A 23,978-nucleotide genomic window follows, 5' to 3' on the forward strand; every position below is an offset into this window, starting at 1 on the left:
GAATAGACAATTCTTTCCCATGAATGTCCATTTTTAGCACTGAGTTTCAATAAACTTAAAAATAAGATAGACAATGTACACATGCTCAGTTGTGTCAGATTCTTGCAGCCTCATGGACTGTAGCGCCAGGCTTCTCTGTCCATGGGATGGATTTCCCCGGCAAGAACACCAGTGTGGGTTGCCGTTTCCTCTTCAGGGGACCCTCCTGACCCAGGTATCGAACCTGCGTCTCCTGCATTGGCAGGCAGATCCTTTACCACTGAGCCACCCGGAAAGCCCAAGAGAGGCGATAGTCGAGAAAATTTTTCTCTGTGGCTCTGAAATTTTTCTTGACAAGTAGTCCTTTCTACTTCTGGGGTATTAGGAAGCAATGTGATAAAAATATTGAAAGCTGCCTTACCCAGGGTGAAATTCAAACCCACCCATCAGTGCCCTTTTTCACCACATCTCACCGAGCAGACACTCACCCCCCACCCACACGAGTTCTGGGCAGAGTCTCTGGTGTGAGCTTCCTCGGCTCTGGGTCCTGCTTTTGCCTCCTGGTCTGTGTCATGGCGCTCTGATCCTGTCCAGGGCAATCTTCACATGATCAGAGCCCAGGACTGTGACAGAGGGCACAGTGCATACATGTGCTTCCAGAGCACAGGAAACCCCACAGGATCAGGACCCAAGGACCTTCAAGCGTAGGTTTAGGGCTCTGGGTTCCCCATGCCTGCGTTCTGTTCTATCTTCTCCCATTATATTCATCAGCTTCTACTCTTCTACCGTCTTCTTCATTTCCTGCATTCATCATGTATTTTCTTTCTCCTTCCCTTGTCCCCAACCACAGAGTAAGTTCTGCAACAGCAATGGACTTATTTATGTATTTGTCTTGGCTCTTTGGTTTGGCTATTTGTTTCCTGCTTGTGTGCACATGCTAAGCTGCTTCAGTCGTGTCCCACTCTTTGCAACCTCATGGATTGTAGCCCACCAGGCTGCTCTGTCCATGAGATTCTTCAGGCAAGAACACTGGAGTAGGTTACTTTGCCCTTCTCCAGGGGACCTTCCTAACCTAGGGATCAAATTTGTTTCCTACATTGAGGTAATATCTGTGCCTGGAATAATGATGCTTTCTTAAGCTTTGAAATGTTTGTTGAATGAATAAGTGAAACAATGAACTCTAGAGCTTTCTCAGACCTAAAATTTTTCACTCTTGAAAATACTTTGCAGAAAGATTTTGAGTAGAAACTAAGAAGGTGAACAATGGAATCAAAGGTGTATGGTTACAGATAGTTCCTAGAGATACTTCAAAAATGGGAAAAATTTTCAGAATACATCTCCATTTCTTAGAAGAAAATGCTGATTAAAACAAAGCATAGAGTGATGAAGTTTTATGTGACATAAAGAGAGAAAACAGACCCATCCAGATATGGTTCTGGTGTTGGGGGCAGAGGAGAACCCCATGTACGTCACTCTAGGCCGGCAGCTGGTGTCATAGCACTTTCCTTCAGCTGTTCGTCTTCTCTCCTTGCAGTACTGAATTCAAAGGTTTTCTTGATGCTCAGGTGTTTAGTGCAGGCTACCATGGTAGGAGAGTGGGAAGTCTCTCCCAGGTTTGGTCTAGGGGTTCCAGTTTTCTGAGGGTCAACTCAGCTATCCATCCTTCTCTCAATACCTGAGACTTACAACTATCTTTTAATAATAAGGTGTAACTAACCCCTGTTTGGTCAACATTTTTCTTTTATATGTAAAATTGCTTCTGAAATTTCAATGATTTGAATCCAAAAGTGTTTTATTTTTACTATGTTTTTAATCAGACATTTGAGGCTCTGAGAGAATTTTAAAGCTAATTTAAGGAGATCACTTTATTAATTGATTAGAGAGAGATTTTTAAGACAAAACTCAGAAGATAAAATTGGAACTGAAGATCACTGTGCCTTCATTTATTTAATGAAATGTGAAAGCAGTCCAGCTTTATCAAAGTAAATTAGATTTAGCTCTGGACCTAACTAGGGAGATTCAAAACCTTCCAGACAGAAAGCAGATAACATGATTCACCCTGTTTACAATTGGTGACAGGCTTCACGTTGCACGTGGGATAAAAGCCAAGGTCCAGTGACCTCAGCCTCCCCTCTGCTTTATCCTGGACCTTTGTCCTCCTCCGCAAGCACGACCCCTTGGCCCCCAGTGCTTTTCCCCTTGACCCTTGGCCAGGTGTAAGGTTAAGACTCTGCTCACACACAGCCAGAGTCCTTCCATCAGCCTCTGTGCACATGCCCTGGGCCATGCCTGGGACCACATTTCTCTGCATGACACTTTGATCAGTGTCTCTTTTCCCTCTAGAATATGAAGAACCTGAGGTCAGGGCAGATTCCCTTCATCATCTTCTCCCCGACCTACCCTAAGGCCGGTCAGGCTGCAAGGCTTTTGGCCATGGTTTATAGAAAGTAAATGAATTACTCGAGCTCGGTTGATCCAGGGTAAAATGAGATTAGAAAAAGTGAGGTGACAATCTAAATTGCATCCCAGAAAATATTAAAAAGTACGTCACTCAGTTTTGAGAGAGCCTTTTCACAAAGGATAATCAATTCTATAGCTAGTTCTATAGGTACCAGGATATAAGGCCTCAGTTAAAGCATTTTGAGCTTGAGACTATATAATGATTTTCTAGTATAACCATGAAATTCCACTAAACCAAACTCAGTTATGTTTTTAATAACACTGGGAATCTTGCCAAATAAATCCTTTCAACTCAATCTTTTCATTACAATCAATCAGTCATATTCTGGGCTCCAGAAAGAAAAAGATAATAGACTTCAACATCACAGATCCATTCAGAGAAAGGAGAATACTTGTAAACAGAAAATCACAGACAGTCAACAGGTCCAGGAGATGCACCTAAAGGAACATCATTTTGAGAACATGGACAACGTTCTTATCCATCTGAATGCGGTGTTGACCTGCCAAAACCACTCAGCTTAGCTATGGCAAAGTTAATGGTCTTTCCCACATGATTTATGATTGCCTTCCTATGGAAATTCAGAATAGGGAATCTGTAGGGGCAGAGAGCAGACTGCTGGCTGCTCAGAGCTGAGACAGAGTTGGGGGCGGTGGCTGAAAGCTACGGGTTTCTTCTTCAGTTGATGAAACTGTTCTAAAACTGACTTAGTGAGGAGTGCACACATCTGTGAACATAATAAAAACCACTGACTTGTACATTTTAAGTTGGTAGATTGTATGGTATGTGAACTACAACCCAATAAATTATTTAATTTAGAAAATCATCCTTTGAATGATAATTCATTGGTGGTTTTACCTGGCCCTTGGAACTAGTGCACACTCTCTATGCTATGCTATGCTAAGTCACTTCAGTCGTGTCCGACTCTGTGTGACCCCATAGACGGCAGCCTACCAGGCTCCCCCGTCCCTGGGATTCTCCAGGCAAGAACACTGGAGTGGGTTGCCATTTCCTTCTCCAATGCAGGAAAGTGAAAACTGAAAGTGAAGTTGCTCAGTCGTGTCCGACTCTTAGCAACCCCATGGACTGCAGCCTACCAGGCTCCTCCATCCATGGGATTTTCCAGGCAAGAGTACTGGAGTGGGGTGCCATTGCCTTCTCCGGCACACTCTCTAACTGAGCTCAACTACCTGCTCTGTCACACTCCTGTTTCTGCAGCACAGAGGTATCCTTGTTGACACTGGTGGAGACAGAAGCCTCAGACTCAAAGAGTGAGAACCGGGCAAAGTGAGCAAATGAATGCAAATACGTGTGTGCTTGTAGCAACACTTGGTATCTACAGACTTTTGCCCTGAAATCACTAATAAATTAAAATGCAGACATTTATGACAATTACTATGAAGACGTGCATGTTTATTTGGTGAATCTGATACAATTAATCCCCAGTCCTTGATGTTAGGAAATTGTTTGCTTGCTGCTGGACATTTCAATCTGTTTATTTCAGTTGTAAGTAAACCAGAAGGCGAATAATTTAGAGAGGAAGCATTGTTGTTGTTTTCAAATAGAGAGCATAGAGATTATTTCATGCTGGTTGTACAGCTAGAGAGAATATTTATTGGGAGTCAAGACTCTGTCATCAGCTTTGATGGGGTTTATGTGCAGCTCTGTCTGTTATAACAAATGGTAAATAACCTAACCTCTTAATACTAAATCTTGTTGTCTACAGAGGTCCAACAACAGCTGTCTACTTTCTGGACACAGAATATATTTAGCTCAGAATCTGGCGGTTCAAGAGCGGTTAATAACTATTAGAAATTATTGTTTATAAATGATAATTTTAATGGTAATAATACTTAGATTTTCACATTGCTGCAAAGTTCAAGATTTCAGATAGAAATCTTATCTTTGATCACAGACATTTCCTTGGTCCATCAACTTATTTAGGTAAGAAAAACTGAGTCTTTTGAAAAATACCCCATAAGACATCTTTCTAGTAATAATATTCAAAACACTCTTTCTCTAAAAGGTGATTATTTTAATCACAATGACCAGAGGTATGATTTAATAATATGCAAGTGGATGGTATTGCACTTTGAGAGATAAACAGAAAAAAAATTAAAGTCTGACAAGGTCAAGACGACAGCTTACTTTAAGGTGATTATATGGTGATTCTTAAAAGCAGAATGGGGAAAAATGCAAGGTTATTAGATCCCTGGGGGAGAAACACTGGTGATTATCGGGGATGTAATGTGGAGACCATTACGTTATTTTTAGAAATGTAAGTATCTGGATGGTCCAGATAAAAGAACCGGAAGATGCAGTAGGACTAGTGGCAACCTGGACAGGAACCAGAGGCCACGTGAAGATCAGTGTGGACAGTGGGTGCCTGCAGAGAAGCCGAGGGTATAAACCAGGTGGATGCAGGAACCTGAACCCTTCAGAAAAGTGGCTTCAGGCTGAGAACCCAGGAAAGTAGGTGATGGTAAGAGGAGAGTTAAGTGATTCTATGTCCAGCCTTTTATTGAAATCTAAAAATACAATTAGAAGAGCTTGGCATTTTACTGAGAGGCAAACAAAAACAAAAACTAATACAAGGGAAAAACACCCAAGTTTGTGACTTTTGAGAGATATTTTAATCAAGGAAGACTGTGAGACTTGGTAGCCGCCATGAAGAATTCCAAAGAACGGCCAGGAAAAAAGATCCTAAATTATAGCAGATATGGGAATGACCCTAAAAAGCAGTATGAGAGTGAAGATGATGTAAAAGGAAGGACAGGAGGCCAGAGGGCAAGAGGGTGCACCCCACACAAACCCTGGGGGCACTTCGCCGAGGGGGCAAGTCTCAGGCCTGCCGGTGGGCGCATTCCTCTCTGCTCTCAGCTCACCGTAGGGGCTGGGGGGTGAACTGTGGCTTGGAGATGCAGGGCCGGGCCAGGTGTAAACGTGTGCGCCCACACCTCCAGAGTTCATCCCACTGCACCCTGGGTCAGCCGCTTGACTTGTCGAGTTGGGAGATAAGCAAACAAATGGGCAATGTTAAAATACGAATTTTGCTTTTTAGCCAGAATACTTTCTTAAACTGCCCCTTACGTTTAATTCTCAGATGCAAAGGAAGTAATTCAAATAGATAATCACAGTAGGTTTACCCAATTTACAGGGTAAAGGAATTTGCATAAAATGTTGCCATTTAAAATAACTGAATGAATAAATAATTACATTTTGAAATACCTTAACAGAATGATAGCTTAAAATCTTTTTTTTTTTTTTTTAATGTAGGAAAGCAAGAGTCAGTGGTAAGTACTGAGAAACCTAAAGTAGAAAACCCTAAAAGGAAAGTTTTCAGGCTGAATGGACAATATTCTAAATAAAACATATTGATGTTTTTTATTTCTGGTTGGTCGGTTTGTCACAAGAATTATAAAATAATTTCATGTTTTTGTCAAATCTCTTAATATATGGCACCAATCACAATTCAAATATTGCTTCTGTAGCCTATATTTTCAATGGAAAATATATACTTATTTTATTTAGAAAATAACTATTACATGTATAAGAGTTTTGTTTGTGTGAAATAATGTAAATATTAAACTGAAATGATTTATTGGCAAAATTCTTAAGGTTTTAAGAATTGTCTAGGCTTAAATGTTATATTTCTTAATGTGTCTAGGCTTAAATGTGACTATTGACTATGCCAAAGCCTTTGACTGTGTGGATCACAATGAACTGAGAAATTCTGAAAGAGATGGGAATACCAGACCACCTGACTTGTCTCTTGAGAAACCTATATGCAGGTCAGGAAGCAACAGTTAGAACTGGGCATGAAACAACAGACTGGTTCCAAATAGGAAAAGGAGTACGTCAAGGCTATATATTGTCACCCTGCTTATTTAACTTATATGCAGAGTACATCATGAGAAAGGCTGGACTGGAAGAAACACAAGCTGGAATCAAGATTGCTGGGAGAAATATCAATAACCTCAGATATGTAGATGACACCACCCTTATGGCAGAAAATGAAGAGGAACTCAAAAGCCTCTTGAAGAAAGTGAAAGTGGAGAGTGAAAAAGTTGGCTTAAAGCTCAACATTCAGAAAACAAAGATCATGGCATCTGGTCCCATTACTTCATGGGAAATAGATGGGGAAACAGTGTCAGACTTTATTTTCTTAGGCTCCAAAATCACTGCAGATGGTGACTGCAGCCATGAAATTAAAAGACGCTTACTCCTTGGAAGGAAAGTTATGTCCAACCTAGATAGCATATTCAAAAGCAGAGACATTACTTTGCCAACAAAGGTCTGTCTAGTCAAGGCTATGGTTTTTCCTGTGGTCATGTATGGATGTGAGAGTTGGACTGTGAAGAAGGCTGAGTGCCGAAGAATTGATGCTTTTGAACTGTGGTGTTGGAGAAGACTCTTGAGAGTCCCTTGGACTGCAAGGAGATCCAACCAGTCCATTCTGAAGGAGATCAGCCCTGGGATTTCTTTGGAAGGAATGATGCTAAAGCTGAAACTCCAGTCTTTTGGCCACCTCATGCGAAGAGTTGACTCATTGGAAAAGACTCTGATGCTGGGAGGGATTGAGGGCAGGAGGAGAAGAGGAAGACAGAGGATGAGATGGCTGGATGGCATCACTGACTCGATGGACGTGAGTCTGAGTGAACTCCAGGAGTTGGTGATGGACAGGGAGGCCTGGCGTGCTGCGATTCATGGGGTCGCAAAGAGGACACGACTGAGCGACTGAACTGAACTGAACTGAACTGAAACGTGATAATTCAGTAAAATGAGTAACACTATTTTTGGGTTTAACTCTAAATGGAAATTGAACAAAAAGAAGAACATTTCCATCCTGCACAGAATTCACACAGCTCCACTACCAGAAACATCAGTGCTGATGTCAGATGAAACCGCTGTCATGAATGGATTTCAGCCACATTCAGCTGTTGTTCTCTTTTCATGGACAACATCTTCAGTGGTACCTTTAGTTCCTTCATGACAATCTCAATAAATATGGAAAAAAAAAAAACCAACATGAAAACTTGCCTCTGTTTATTCCCACTGCCTCATTTCCACACCTTATAATTTGTCCTACATCTCTTGTAGGCCTTAGTTGATGATAAAGTGAAAGTAAAAGATATATCTTAAAATTAACATTTTAGATAGAAATACTCTCATTGCTTGACAAGATCATGCCATTCCACACTGATCAGATTTTTGAGTCATTTTCATAATGTAACTAGAGCTGATGTTCACCAAGCTTAGAGTTCTACTTTCCAAGCATCTATACTTTGAGTTGTGTTAAAATTTCATGAAATGTACACCTGAGATGTATGGCTTTCACCCCACACAGGCAAAGTATCTAAACCAACAACCAAGATAAAGTTACATTCCATTGATCTCTGCACAGATGTGGGTTTCTGAAGGGCATTTAAAATCACTGAGGTAATTTTTTTCAATATTTATGTAATTTTCCATCCTTTTAAAACATATACTTTGTTTCAATGATGTTAAATTGCAGATGTGTTGCATGTTTAATAATTAACAACATACAGGAAGAAAAACCCTTTAAAATTTGATAATGAATGGAACAGGAGAGAGATGGTCAATTTTAAAAATAATTCAGAAATTAAAACGTTGAGTCTTCCTGCATACTTGGCCTAGGACATGAGGTTTTCAATTTCTTAAACAAAAAAAAGAAAACTGAACAGAATAAAAAGACAACTGGAATCAAACCAATATTTAACTTATTATCGGACCTTATATGAACCTGACACACATCCTGGCTCCTTTCACTGACAACCCAGATTTTTCTGCTCTGACTGGTTACAAGATATGCACACTTGAAGACTGTACTTGAAATTCTAGATGAAACCACATAAAGAAAATTAATGAGCTGCATTCAATTTCAGGTAAGGTAAATCTCCCAAATGGGGCTTCCCTGGCAGCTCAGACGGTAGAGGATCTGCCTGCTGTGAAACAGACCTGGGTTCAATCCCTGGGTCAGGAAGATCCCCTGGAGGAGGGCATGGCAGCCCACTCTAGTATTCTTGCCTGGAGAATTCTGTGGACAGGGGAGCCTGGTGGACCACGATCCATGTGGCCACAAGAGTTGAACATGACTGAGCGACTCCAAAATACTTTTCTAAAATTTCTAAATCCAAAGGTGGCTAAGATTTTGAGAGCCTACTTATTTCACATCTCAGTGCAAATACTGAGAAGTTTTCTATAGGCACTCGTCTAATTAATTATCAATGAGCAAAAAGTTAAAGGGCTTTCCTGATGGTTCAGCAGTACAGAATCTGCCTGCAATGCAAGAGATACAGGAGATGCAGGTTTGATCCCTGGGTTGGGAAGATTCCCTGGAGAAGGAAATGGCAACCCACTCCAATGTTCTTGCCTGGAGAATCCCATGGACAGAGGAGCCTGGTGGGCTACAGTCCATGGGGTTGCAAAGAGTTGGACATGACAGCACACGCACAATAGCACAAAGAATTAAAGTTCACAGAAATGCAAGCATTAAGCACATGCTCTGCAGGACAGATGGAGAGACAGCTACCTTGATGCTCAGTCCAAATCCTCCCACAGCCTGTCTCCGAATGGTCACTGTTCTCTCCTGAAAGACAGGTTGTAAGAGTGGTTAGCACTTCCTGCCACTGCACCTGCACACCATCTTCCTTCTCTGGGTTTTGTGCTCACCCTTCAAGAAAAAGAACATTTTGTGACAGCATAAAGGCTCCAGATTTTGCAATAAGTGGAGTCTTTTGGAATTTTTAAATCAAAGTCTAACCACTTGTCATGATAAAAGGGACTGTAGTTTATTAAACTGCTAACCTCTCAAAAGTTAACTTCTTTCAATGCCTTTTTTGGACATAGTTTGGAATCTGAGCTTTAAAACCTCTTTTCATTACCATGAATGTGTTGTCTAATAACACAATTTTTGTTACAGAAAAACAGCTTAGTGTCTGTGGTGAGTATGGTCTCCATCACTGAGTCATACTGTTCATGGAGACTGGAGCACACGGCTGCGGCCTGCCACGCTGCAGCACATTAGTGGTCCGTGTGCACGTCTGGGGTTGAAACTGAATAAACCATGTTCACAATGACTGCTTGCTGGGAAGAGGAATGGATTTTACAATTAACTGACAGTCATACTGGGATTATGACAGTGGGATTAATCCATTTTCAAAAGCAGCTCTGTTTTGCCTTCCACAATATAACCAATCATTCAGTCACCAGCATATGACACTTAAAAATAAAAAAGAGTCACGTTTGGACAAATCCTTTAGTTTCCAATAAAAAAAGACATCAATATTACTGTTTCATGGTGCTCCTCTCTACAAAATACATATTCTCCTGGCATGCTAAAGGGTTGAGAGCTTTTATGTACAAGCTTCTCCATTTACTTATAACCTTCTCATCTTCCTGAGCCCTCCCCTACCCAGGAAGGTTTACACTCCACCCATCTCCCCTGGTACCTGGGCAGATATCTGTTTTCTGGTCCCTGCATGTCCACAAACTCCCAGTTTATTTGGCTACATTAGCCACTCCCCTAACTAACAGTCACCTAAGAAGTCCCACCTGTGGTGGTTTAGCAAATATATCTTAAATCAATTTTATCATTTTAAGGGCAATATAAAATATATTTAACAAAACTAGTTCTTATATTACTTTATGTGGGTTTCCTTCTGAATAATGAAAAATTATTCTATACATTTAGAATCTAATCAATACTGATCCACACCATCACCAATAGCTGAGTCAGAGAAGCTCCAAGCCTGGAAGACTCAGAGGGACAAGCTGATTAAAGGTCAGCTTTATCCTCACCAAGCAGACACTGCTTCTCCAACACTGCTTGTCAAACTAAACCACAGTTCTTGGATAACAGAACCATTTTCTTCATTCTGTTTCTGAACAGAATAAATACTTGATCCCTTAAAACAGTATCAAAACCAAGGTTATGGTTAATTCAGACAACCCACATCAACTCTCAAAATACAAATTTCAAAATGTCAGAACAAACACATTTTCTGCCACTTTTTTTTAAATTGAAAGATCATTGCTTTACAGAATTTTGTGGTTTTCTGTCATACATCAACAAGAATCAGCCATAGGTAGACCCATGTCCCCTCCCCCCGAAACTCCCTCCGATCTACATTCCCATCCCACCCTTCTAGGTTGTCACAAAGCCCCTGTTTGAGTTCCCTGAGTCATACAGCAAATTACTATTGGCTGTCTATTTTGCATACGATACTGTAAATTTCCATGTTATTCCCTCCATACATCTCACCTACTCCCTTCTCCCCTCCCCCCATGTTCATAGGTCTGTTCTCTATGTCTGTTTCTCCACTGCTGCCCTAAAAATAAATTCATCTGTACTATCTTTCTAGATTCTATATGCATGCATTGGTATACAATATTTATGTTTCTCTTTCTGACTTACTTCACTCTGTATAGTAGGCTCTAGGTTTGTCCACCTCACTAGAACTGACTCAAATGTGTTCTTTTTTATGGAGCAATAGTATTCCATTGTATGTATGTACCACAGCTTCTTTATCCATTCATCTGTTGATGGACATCTAGGTTGCTTCCATGTTCTAGCTATTGTAAGTAGTGCTGCAATGAACACTGGGGTATATGTGTTTTGGGTTTGTTTTTTTTTTTTTCAATTTTGGTTTCTCCAGGATACATGCCTAGTAGTGGAATTGCTGGGTCATATGGTGGTTTTACTCCTAGGTTTTTTTTTAAAGATTTCTCCATACCATTTTCCATAGTGTGGCTGTGTCAATTTACAGTCCCACCAGCAATGCAAGAGGGTTTCCTTATCTCCACACCCTCTCCAGCACTTGTTGTTTGTAGACTTTTTGATGATGGCCATTCTGACTGGTATGATGTGGTATCTCATTGTAGTTTTGATCTGCATTTTTCTAATAATGAGAGATGTTGAGTATCTTTTCATGTGTTTGTTAGCCATCTGTATGCCTTCTTTGGAGAAATGTCTGTTTAGGTCTTCTTCCCACTTTTTGATTGGGTTGTTTGTATTTCTGATATTGAGTTGTATGAGCTGCTTGTATATTTTGGGAATTAATTCTTTGCCAGTTGTTTACTTTGCTATAATTTTCTCCCATTCTGCGGGTTGTCTTTTCACCTTGTTTGTAGTTTCCTTTGCTGTGCAAAAGCTGTTAAGTTTTATTAGGTCCCATTTGTTTATTTTTGTTTTTATTTCCATTACTCTGGGAGGTGGGTCATAGCAGATCTTACTTTGATTTATGTCATAGAGTGTTCTGCCTATGGTTTCCTCTAAGAGTTTTATAGTTCCTGGTCTTACATTTAGGTCTTTAAGCCATTTTGAGTTTATCTTTATGTATGGCATTAGGAAGTGTTCTAATTTCATTCTTTTGCATGTAGCTTTCCAGTTTTCCCAGCACCATTTATTGAATGGGTTGTTTTTGACCTATTGTATATTCTTGCCTCCTTTGTCAAAAATAAGGTACCCATACATAGATGCATGGGTTTAATTCTGGGCTCTCTATCTTGTTCCATTTGTCTATATTTCTGTTTTTGTGCCAGTACCATACTGTCTTGATGACTGTATCTTTGTAGTATAGTCTGAAGTCAGGCAGGTTGATTCCTCTAGCTCCATTCCTCTTTCTCAAGACTGCTTTGGCTATTCAGAGTCTTTTGTGTCTCCATACGAATTGTGAAATTTTTTTGTTCTAGTTCTGTGAAAAATTCCATTGGTAAATTGATAAGGCTTGCATTGAATACATAGCTTGCATTTGGTAGTATAGTCATTTTCACAATATTGATTCTTCCTATCCAGAAAGATGGAATATCTCTCCATCTATTTATATCATCTTTGATTTCTTTCATCGGTATCTTATAATTTTCCCTATGCAGTTCTTTTGTCTGCTTAGGTAGGTTTATTCCTAGATATTTTATTCTTTCTGTTGCAATGGTGAATGGAATTGATAATTCATTTTTAACAGCAAGCAGCATCACCAGAAGTTTCAAGAATGTCTTGCACGACAATCATCGGACAGGAGGACAGCTTGGTGAGTGAGTTCTCCTGAGCAGTAGTGTGTGAAACCCGGCTTTTCTCTGAAACAATGGCAAGCATGCAAGTTACCAAAAGTCTGTGCAGGGCCTTATTCACTCTGTATGATGCCCTCCCATCTTTGGGGAGCATATTTAGAACAGGTTCCAAATCAAATACAAAACTGCTGATGCAGAGAAGAGTCTGGAGGGACCAAAGAGTCAGCAGAACCCACTGGAAATCTCAGAAGCAGCACTTATTTTAATGTTTTTTAAACACACAGGCACATGCACACGTGCAGAAGCAGCCAGCACCTTTGGATCTGCTGCCTCATTAGCTGACTACCAAGAAAGTGGGGAGACAGACAGGACAAATGACTTTGTGCCTTGAAGCCAAAACTTTAAATTGGTGCCTGCAGGCAGCAGGAGGCACGTAAAGGCAGACCGCTGTTTGGATGTCACCTGCCGACACTCCGTCCTAGTCTGTGTGCCACCTGAGCTGTGCCCCCGGCCCCTTCATACCTCCTCACGTGGGGTCTCCTTCCCGCCCCAACAGTCAAAGGAAAGAGAAACAGTGTTAATGGGTTGTTTCAGCTGCTCACCTCTAAAATCAGAGGCTACCTGGAAGTTAACTGGGAGCTGTATTTAGTTATCACAGCGTGAGTTTCATAAAGAAGTTGCCTAGCAACAAGCCACTGTCCTTTGGGAAACCAAGTATAATCGGTTATTTTATTTCTTAAAACACAAAATTGAGTCAGGAGCTCCGATGCACTCATACACATGAATAGCTTTCCTTTAATCTTTCTGTTCCTCACAGGACAAAAAGATGGAGCCCAACAGCAGTGCTGGCTTGTGTGAAGTTGTGTTGTGCACCTGAACCCATTCATGTTATGAAAAAGACATTGTGCTACCAAAAACATAATTATTTTCACCCCTGCTCTCGGAAAGATTATATTTGACATACTCTCCACATTTACTGTCTGAACTGCATGTGAATCAGTATGTACGTGTCACCAGAGAGAACACAGTGCTCTTATACACCCGAGGAATGGACATTTTCGAGACATGTAGTGAGAAGAGGAGGAAGTCATGAGAACGAGGCAGAAACTAGAAAGATTACAGTGAAGAAGTGGACTGATTTTGTGTGTTAGATGCAAAGAAGATATACAAGAAAGAAATAAGAAAAGTCGTGAGCTCTTTTTGACAATTCAAGAAAAATAACTAAACCTCACAAAAAGAATAATAACAAGACAGTCGCTTCTGATTACTAAAAACCTACTGTGTGCACACATGGGTCTATTAACACTCATGATGGTTTATTAAAATACACTGTGACCTTGACTGTCTTTTCCCACTAGTTTCCTGAGTTCTGAATCTATATCTTGCTCACAGTTGTATCCGTAGAATTTAGCATTGGGCCTAAATCAAAGTTAGATAATCATGTGCTAAGTGAATAAAGAGTTTCCCCCCCACATTTTCATTTCAAACACGTAATCATTGCAACTGCCCAGCTGCGTAGGCAGCATTGTCCCAATTAAGAGTGAGAAAATGCAAATGCAAATGAATTGAAGTAACCTGGCCAAGATCCAACTCAGGATGGAAATAAAAGTTTCTCAGATTCTACTGTCTTTTCCATTACACAGCCCTGAGACGAAGTGGAAAAATAAGATGAAAGAAACAAAGATACTGAAAAATCTGGGTGTGCTCTGACAAAGGGAAAGAGTACTTAGAAACACCATTCTCCCCTGAGATGGGGAACAAGGCAGGCACGGCCCTCACCACTGTCCTTCAACTTCATGCTGAAAGTTACAGGTAGTACAACACAGCAGTGATGGGAATGAAAAGTCTGTGGATTAGAGGGGAAAAAAGAAAATTGTCTTTGTTCTCTGTCTATGTAGAAAATGCCAAAGAATCAACAAAAATCCCATGGAACTAAAAGTAATTACAGCAAAGCCATAGGAGACAGAATTAATACACAAAATTTGACTGCTTTCCTGTATATCAGCCATGAGAACAGAAACTTGAGATTAAAATCACAATACCATTTATAGCAGCCCATTAAAAAGGGAATGTGTGTGCTTAATTGTTCAGTCGTGTCCAACTCTGTGACCTCTTGGACTGTGCAGTAGGACTTACAGCCCACCAGTTTCCTCCATCCACGAGGAATCTCCAGGCAAGAATACAGAAGTGGGTTGCCATGCCCTCCTCCAGGGGATCTTCCCAACCCAGGGATCGAACCCAGGTCTCCTGCACTGCAGGGGATTCTTAACCAGCAGAGCCACCAGGGAAGCCACAAAAGGGAATACGGTGGTGCAAATCTAACAAGTAAAGGTTTTCCTAGAGACTCAAATGGTAAAGGGTCTGCCTGCAATGCAGGAGACCTGGGTTTGATCCCTGGGTTGGGAAGATCCCCTGGAGAAGGGAATGGCAACCCACTCCAGTATTCTTGCCTAGAAAATCCTATGGATAGAAAAGGCTGGTGGGCTACAGTACATGGGGTCTCACAGAGTCAGACATAAGGTCACAAAGAGTCAGACACGACTGAACAACTAACCAACAAAGACGAAAAGTTTTCTAAGTGGAAAACTATAAACTCTGAGGAAAGAAATCAAAGATGAGGAAGGTAAAGAGAAATATTTTATATTTGTGGACCAGAAGACTCAACATTTTCAAGACACTGACTGATTCCACTTGATCTATGGAATCGATAAATCCTAATAAAACTCCAGCAAGCTGCCTGTGGGTATTGGAAACTGGCTCTCGGGTTTGTGTGGAGAGGACCCATAACAGCCATGTGATGCTGAAACAGAGGACAGAGCCAAAGGATCTGGGATCTCTGTCTCAGACCTGCTGTAAAACTGCAGGAATCAAGACGACACAGTGGCTTTGTTTTTTTTGAAGACTAAACATACAGATCAGCGGGATAGAACAGCAAGCCTCAAAGTTCAGGAGACAGATGATGGTGAGAGTTGTAAAACAACATGAATGTACTTAGTGCTGCTGAAATTTACAGTTGAATGTGGTTAAAATAGTATTTTCATATTATGTGAATTTTACCACAATAAAAAAAAATTTAAAAATAGTTCTTAAGAGCTATAATTCATGTACCTTTAGAGCAGCCACTTAAAAGTGCATAATTTAGTGGCTTTTAGTATCGTCTCTGCAATGGCACCCCACTCCAGTACTCTTGCCTGGCAAATCCCATGGACGGAGGAGCCTGGTGAGCTGCAGTCCATGAGGTCGCTAAGAGTCGAACACGACTGAGCGACTTCACTTTCACTTTTCACTTTCATGCATTGGAGAAGGAAATGGCAACCCACTCCAGGGTTCTTGCCTGGAGAATCCTAGGGACAGGGGAGCTTGGTGGGCTGCTGTGTATGGGGTCGCGCAGAGTTGGACACGACTGAAGTGATTTAGCTGCAGCAGCAGTATTGTCTCAGTTATGCATCCATCATCACAATCAATTTAAGAGCATTTGTCTTTTCAAAATGTTGCTGGAACCTATCACTCCTGATCCCCTCATTCTAATCTTCAGCATGCTAATCTATACCATATCTCCATGGAATTACCTGTTGTGGACATTTCACATTAATGAAAATGTACAGCATGTGGTCCTTTGTGTCTAGCTTCTCACTGAGATGCTTTTAGGTTTGTCCAGATTGTAGCATGTACCAGCACTTTGTTTTCTAAGCTGCCAGCTAACATTCTGCTGTGTAGATACACCACAATCTATGTATCCATTCCTCCACCTCTGGGGTATTTATATGATTGGGCTACTATGACTCATGCTACTGTGAACATCCGTGGGCACATTTCTGTGTAGACATGTGAGCTCATTTCTCCTGAGTGTCCTCAAAGGAGTGATACTGGGAACTGCCGACTGTTCCACCCCACAGACATTGCACATCCTTCCAGCAGGGTCTGAGGATCTCTGCTTCTCTGCATATTGAGGACCGCTTGCTCTTTTCTGTCTTTTTGATGATAAACATCTTAGTGGATATAAAGTGGACCTTGCTGTGGTCTTGATTTCCATTTCCTGGATGGCTGATGGTGTCAAGCATTTCTTTTTCCTTATTGGCCATTTATAAATCTTGTTTGAAAAAAATCTCTGTTCAAATCCTTTGCTCATTTTTATTGCCCATTTCATTAATGAGTTGTAAGCTTCTGCCAGATTCTTGAAGGTTACTTAGGCATATATAGAAATCTGGGTTGCTGGTTCTTTCTCTTCAGTAGTTGAAAAACACTGTGCCACTTCCTTCTGGTTTCCATTGTTTCTGGGGTGGGGGAGGAAATCTACTATCATTTAAATTACTTTTCCCCTATTGCTAAAGAACAATATTATTTTCTTCTTGCTGCTTTTAAGTTTTTTTCTTTGTCTTTAGTTTTCAGGATTTGACTAAGACCTGTCTTGACACAAGTTTCTTGGGTTTATCCTTTTGAGATCTGTCCCACTTCTTTGATGTATAGGTTTATGTCTTTGGCAAAATTTGGGGAATATTCAGCCACTATTTCTTCAAGCGCTGTTTGAGCTCAGATCTCCTTCTCTTTTTCTGGGACTCTTAGGACTTAAATGTTGGATTTTTCATTTTAAGCTCATGGGCCCATTATGTTTTTCAGATCAATTTCTCTCCTAAATTCAGAGAGGGTGATTCTTATTGTTCTGTCTTCAAGTTAACTGATCTTTCCTCTGTCCTTTCCATTCTGCTGCTGAACCCATCCTCTGAGCTCTTATTTCAGCTGAATTTTCAGCTCTGCATTTTCCACTTGCCCTTTGCTGAGACTTTCTTTTTTTTCTCAATTGTGTCAATGCTGTTGTAAGAAGGGTAAAACCATTTCATGACGGCTACCTTCCAGCTCTTGTTATAATTGCAACATCTGTGACATTTCAAGGTTGGCAGCTGTTGATTATCTTTTCTTATTTAAGGTGAGGGTTTCCTTGTTACTGCTGGTCCAGGCAGGAGTTCCAGCTGCTTCAGCACCCCCACCCCACGAGAGCCTGGCTGGGAGGCACAGGGCTGCCCCATGACTGCCCCTGGAGAGACCTCCATGGAGGTCTCTGTCAAGGTGCTGAAGTAAATCTCAACCTTGCACAAGGCTACTTCTCTAGCAGGAAGGGGAGGAAAAACACATTTTTAAATATAAAATTTCTCTACCGGTAGTACAAAACAACTGATGGCATTAAAGGCTGAAAAAATATATATCTATATAATGTGTATGTTGTGTGTATGTGAGTGGCTTTTTGATGGGAAAAAAAGAGAAAAAAACCTAAGGCTTCACACCACTTTCACCCCAGATGAGCTGGTAAGAATCCACCCCCGGGAGCTGCCATGTCTCTCCTTATCAAATTCCACAGACGGTGGACCTCACATCTGAATCCTGCATCCCAGCCCATCCCCCATGGAGTGAACACTGACTCACAGTGAAAGCCAGACATCAATTTCTCCTGATGTCGACTTCAGGAAATGATGGTTTCACACGTGGGATTACTAACTGCACACTTTCTCCCACAGGGAAAACTAAAGGAAGTCGCCCAGTTTTGTTGATTCTAAGTCCTAATGATGTTCATTAGAACTCTGCTGCGGAGAAGGCAATGGCACCCCACTCCAGTACTCTTGTCTGGAAAATCCCATGGATGGAGGAGCCTGGTAGGCTGCAGCCCATGGGGTCGTGAAGAGTTGGACACAACTGAGCGACTTCACTTTCACTTTTCACTTTCATGCATTGGAGAAGGAAATGGCAACACACTCCAGTGTTCTTGCCTGAAGAATCCCAGGGATGGGGGAGCCTAGTGGGCTGTCATCTATGGGGTCACACAGAGTCCGAGCTGCTGCTGTTAAGTCACTTCAGTCGTGTCAGACTCTGTGCGAACCCATAGACAGCTACTGAGGTGCTAATTACATTGACGCTACATATCTGATAGTTCTGCCATATTTAGAATTTAATCTCCAAGAGTTTCTTGTCTGTTACTGGCAACGCCTTTGAAACGGGCATCTCTGAGATGAAATATGCAGCCATCTCATATTGATTTTAGTCTCATTTGCCTTCTAAAAATATATTGCCAACATTTAAAACTGACCTTGGCTAAATTTGATTTTCTTTCAGGGCAATGTTGAAGGAGATAATATCACAGGGATGGACATGGCTTCCTCTGGTTGAGGGGGCTGGTCACTCAGGAGGTACAGGGACAGAATAGTCCACTTCTGAGCACAAGGAAGGTGACTCTTTCTGTTAACTGAAGCATCACGTCTCCACCTGACAACTGCTATGTTCCATGCTGATGTATGTAATATATGTGTATATATGTACCATTTTGATGTATGTAAAATATGTGTATATGTGTATATATGTAATGTATATGATATATGTAATATATTTTTCTGCCAAAAAATAAAGGAAAAGAAAGGGAGAAAAAAGGCAATGGGCCATTACTCTTTTATTAACTAAAAGAAAGAAAGGGTGACCCTATGGGAACAGTGTAATCAGCCTTGACAGCCAGACCCATGATTCAGGATGATATAAACAAAGAACAGTTAACAGTCTGCAAAGCATCCATTGTCTTTAGTCAGCAGGAGATTATCGATTTAGGACCCAGTGTGACTCCCCGCAGGATGTTGGTGAGAAGTGAGGTGGAAGCTCAAATTCAGCATTATTCACCCCAACAAAACAGTCTGAAATAAGCCTGTGAATCAGCTACACAGTAAGTCTACCTGCTGAGTCACTACAGACATCCAGGGTACCCAGGAGTGGCCTGTGTGACACATGCTATGATGCTCCTCTGAGACCACACATGACAACACTGTTAAGATGATGTCTTTGATGTTATTACACAAGAATGATAAACTCTAAAACATCTAATTTTATGATAAGAGTATTCTGTCACATTCAATTTAGTTTCACCTATTGAAAAGGGTCCGACAGGCCCACATGGAATCCCATGTGCTAAGCCCAGGTCACCAGGAACTTGACATTGACCACCCTGCAGTCCCAGCTTCCCCAGGATGGCCACTGGTTTAACCACTCAGCCTGGAACTCCCCTAGAATGACCCACATCCCCCACAGACCTTCTCTCTCCTCAGGAGGATGACCGTTACAGAAACAAGCCTTTCTTTGGGAGCAGTTTACTTTTTCTGACCATTTCTCCCCATGAAAACCTCTTATTTTCTTTAGCTGACAGAACTCCTCCTAATTGCCAGATGGGTACTGCCCAATCCATGGAATGTAGCCCATCATGCTTTTCTGTCCATGGAATTCTCCAGGCAAGAACACTGGAGTGGGTTGTCATTTTCTACTCCAGGAGATCTTCGTGACCTGGGGATTGAACCTGCATCTCCTGCATTGCAGATGGATTCTTTAACACTGTGCCACCAGGAAAGGCCTCATGAATCACTGAATAAAGCTCATGAGATCTTTAAATGTACTCAGGTGAGATTTTGTCATTGAACACCCCCCAGCCTGTCTCGAGAGCTGTACTTCAGTGAGGAGGCTGACCAGGGGGCTGTGAGATAATTAATGCTGGTCAAAGGCAGGACCAGCAGCAGCTTCCCGTGTCCACTGCTGAGGGGACAGACAGAGCCTGCACAGCACCCAGCGTGACTCTGTGAGGTTCACAGAATCTCCCACCCACAAGCCCCAGGGAGAATTTGACATGCGTTCAGGGACCACTACCTAAACCCTTCTGCTTCCCAGAGACGCCCCCCTCTGAAGGCTCAGTGAGATGTAAGGTGAGTTCAGAGTGGAAACTGTCACGTGATGCTTCCACTTAGTCCTCGGGAAGGAAAGCTACAACCTGCTCCCTCATGATCACAAACACAAGTGTCCCTCCAGCCATACAGTGGCAACTTGGAGTCAACAGGACCCTGGGCTAGAGATGGGCCCCCATGTGTGTCTTTTACCCGGTACGAATCCATAAGCAAGGACGCTGCTTACTACACTATAGACAAAAATTACTGGCTCTGAAAGTAAAGGAAAAATATTAAGTATTTTCTGTGAATAGATGTTTTTATTCTTAACATGACAGGAAAAAGTGAGAAAACTTCAAGAGAGGGAAGAGATACTTACACCGGAATAGAAAGGCTCTCCAGAGACACATGTCACGTCCTGCTCCTGGATCATCAGGATATCCCTAGCCAGGTGCAGCCGCACTTTGAAGGGCTCCTGGTTACCATCCTGCAGCAAACAGATCCCCGTCTTTGTCTTCAGACCAAAAAAGAGCAAAACAGAGAAAGAATTATACTCAGTTCATAGACTATATTTTTATGGCCTTTTTAGCAAAACATCAAGAAAGCTAAAAGAAATGTAGTCAGATGAGCCTGAAACAAAATAGGTACAGAGAAAAGTATAACCATTTCACACCAAGCTGTTGTTCAGTTGCTAAGTTGTGTCCAACTCTTTACGACCCCATGGACTGCAGCACACCAGGCTACCCTGTCCTTAACCATCTCCCAGAGTTTCCTCAAATTCATGTTCATTGAGTCGGTCATGCCATTCAACCATATCATCCTCTGTCACCTTCTTCTCCTCCTACCCTCAATCTTGATCAGCATCAGGGTCTTTTCCAAAGAGTCTGGTCTTTGCATCAGGTGGCCAAAGTATTGGAGCTACAGCTTCAGCATCAGTCCTTCCAATGAATATTCAGGGCTTATTTCCTTTAGGATTGACTGGCTTGATTTCCTTGCTGCTCAAGGGACTCTCAAGAGTCTTCTCCAGCACCACAGTTGGAAAGCATCAATTCTTCAGTGCTCAGCCTTCTTTATGGTCCAACTTTGACATCCATACATGACTACTGGAAAAACCATAGCTTTGACTATACAGGCCTTTTTCAGCAAAATGATGTCTCTGCTTTTAATAACTGTCCAGGTTAATGAACATACCAGGTAGGCCTCATAGAGATCATATCAAAAAATACCCACGAAGATTTGGAAAGGAAGGATTATAGTTTATATGCTATATTTGAAAAATAGTGAGCATTTATTTAATATTTACAATCTACATAACTTTTTTTGTAATGGTTTTAATGAAATCCAGTTCACACAGTATATATTACAAAATTCAACCCCTTAAAGTGTTCAATTCGATGTTTTTAGTGGAGCAATACACAGCCATTGTTATAACCAAGTTCTGACCATTTTCATTACATTGAAAAAACATCATATCCCCATGCCGCCCCACCCCCATTGCATGCTCAGTCACTTCAGTCATGTCCAACTCTGTGACACCATGGACTGTAAACCACCAGGCTTCCCTGTCCACGGGGTTCTCCAGGCAAGAACACTGGAGTGGATGTCCTTCCCCATGGGATCTTCCCGACCCAGGGATCAAACCTGTGTCTCTTATGTCTCCTGCACTGGCAAGTGAGTTCTTGACCACCAGCACTACCTTGAGCCATTCTTAATTTGGATAAAGGGATAGATACATAGAAATTTATTTTTATCCTTAGTAGTTAAGTAGCATGAAATCCCAGGTAAATAATACAGGACTTTCTCTTGGAATATAAATTACACATGGATTATTAGGGGTTTGTTTCTTTAAGAGAATGTTCACAACATTGATGAGAATATACTGAGACACCGTGGCTTCTAGAGAGAATTTTCTGTAAACTGTTTATTCCATGTGGGTTACACACCATTATGCCCTTTATTATACGTGGTTAGATTGGTCTGTAATTACTCTGTAAGTATTATAATGTCTTTTAAGGAAAAATAAGCTTTTCCAGGAGTTGTGATGGTCCTAGTCCCTCCTCTGAGACCGCACAGCTGGGTCCCCATAAATCGTATCCATTAATCCCCCCAGAGCTCAGCTCGAGTGACAAAAGTATTGATATTTCAGCAAAAGCAAAATTTATTTTCTTTAATACAGAACACAAGTTTTGTACATTTTTCACAAGGCAAATTCTCTCATGCTTACAATGTGATCTTGGCCAGGGGCCGATATCAGACTGCCTGAAATGCTCAGGAGAAGGAGATGAAATCAAAGTCCAGGGAATTTAATTGGGTGTGTTTGATGTTTTTTCAGTGGACAGAACATTCCACACCATTCCCCTAGCAGAATCATGGACTAGCTGACACTCACAGATAAAGCTCTGCCTCAATTCCAGGAGGAGAGAGGGGCTTTTCCCTGAGACCCCATAAACACATTATTGTCTCACATCAAAGAGAGATTGAAGATCATCCAGGGAAAGCTTAAGGAACTAAAGCACAGCTCGGAGGTTTCTCTCATCACATTTCTGATGTGGTCACAGTTCCATCCACTCAAGCAACATGTGTGATGTCTCCTAATTACTGGAGAGTTGTCTGGAAAACAGAATGCTGACCTAGAGCCGTGCTGGGCTCCTCAGAGGACAAGAGTGACGGGAGATAAAAAAATGAGGCAGCTTCTATTAGAATGTAATATATGTACCATAACTATATATACCAATAAATTTCTATTTGGAGAAAATGACAAACTGAGAGATAATGAAGCTAACAATAAATTAACATTAAGATATATATTTCAATATAAATGCTATATATATTCTATTATGAAAATACAACTCATGGACATGAAATTACATTAAAAATCCCACAGATGCATTTGTTTTTCAAATACAATGTAACTCACAGAGAGTCAGACATGAATTATATGATAATCTCTGGTCTCAGAATATTCCTACCCATCCAAATATACAAATAAGGTGCAATATGATGTTTCAGCACTTGATACGGGAGAAATGTAGAGGAATTAATTATCTATTCATGAGCGAAGGCGTGTGAGAGAAGGCTTTGTGGACAGAAAGAGGTGGCTTGTCTTGAAAAAAATAAATTGAGAAAACAATAAGTAGAGAGGGCAAAGTTATTTTATCCCAAAGGGGGAAATTTGAGTAAAAATATAGAAGCATGAGAATGCAGAGTCCATGTGATGGAGAACACAGCCCTGATGTGGAGCCCATGGAGTTTGACAGGAGCTGAACCAGAAGAAGTTTCAGGAGGTGGGGGGTGGGGGGGGGTGGGAAGCCAAGGTCCCTGTACCGTGTGCCCGGCAGGTAGGCACTGCACAGTGAAATGGTACACTTAGAGTAAGGTCTTATAAGTCTATTTCTTAGACCAGAGGAGAAGGTGGATGGGGACTGGGAAAATGAGAACAGTTACTGTTGGCAGAAACATAGACCTCGGGCAGGAGACGCTGGGGACCGAATGGATGGGTCAGGCCCAGAGCTGCTTCAGTAGCTGCAAGAAGATGGGTAATATCCATTTCGGACACTCTCCTGGCTCAGAGCAGCCTTCTGGGTTGGCAGCAGCACTGTGGAAGGCGGGCACACCGTTCATTCACTATATAGAGCTGACTGTGTGCCCAGATGTATTCGTTTATTCACTTGACTTTGGTCCCCCAGCACAGTGGTTCTGGCAGACGGGACAGAAGCAGAGGCGTGGAGACAGGCAGGAGGTGGGGTTTGAACCTGGGCCTCCGACTCCCGGCCTGGCGTCCTCCTGCAGAGATCTCTGTAAGGATGCCTCCCCATCTTTCTGTACACAAAGCC

At 41.6% G+C, this 23,978-nt stretch overlaps 1 protein-coding gene across 1 annotated transcript in view; it reads right to left on the bottom strand.

Annotated features, from left to right (window-relative positions):
- SNTG1 (syntrophin gamma 1) overlaps positions 1-23,692 on the bottom strand; it is a 138,978-nt gene extending 115,286 nt beyond the window's left edge. The window contains exons 1-4 of the mRNA XM_070382795.1: positions 23,590-23,692; positions 21,965-22,062; positions 20,525-20,659; positions 8,991-9,047 (exon numbers count right to left, since the gene is read on the bottom strand). Of these exons, the coding sequence (XP_070238896.1) occupies positions 8,991-9,047; positions 20,525-20,659; positions 21,965-22,062; positions 23,590-23,692 (393 nt within the window). The remainder of the gene's footprint in view (positions 1-8,990; positions 9,048-20,524; positions 20,660-21,964; positions 22,063-23,589) is intronic.
- Between the last annotated feature and the right edge of the window lie 286 nt (positions 23,693-23,978).

Source organism: Bos mutus, chromosome 14 (assembly GCF_027580195.1).
Source record: "Bos mutus isolate GX-2022 chromosome 14, NWIPB_WYAK_1.1, whole genome shotgun sequence".
Classification (NCBI taxonomy): Eukaryota; Metazoa; Chordata; class Mammalia; order Artiodactyla; family Bovidae; genus Bos; species Bos mutus.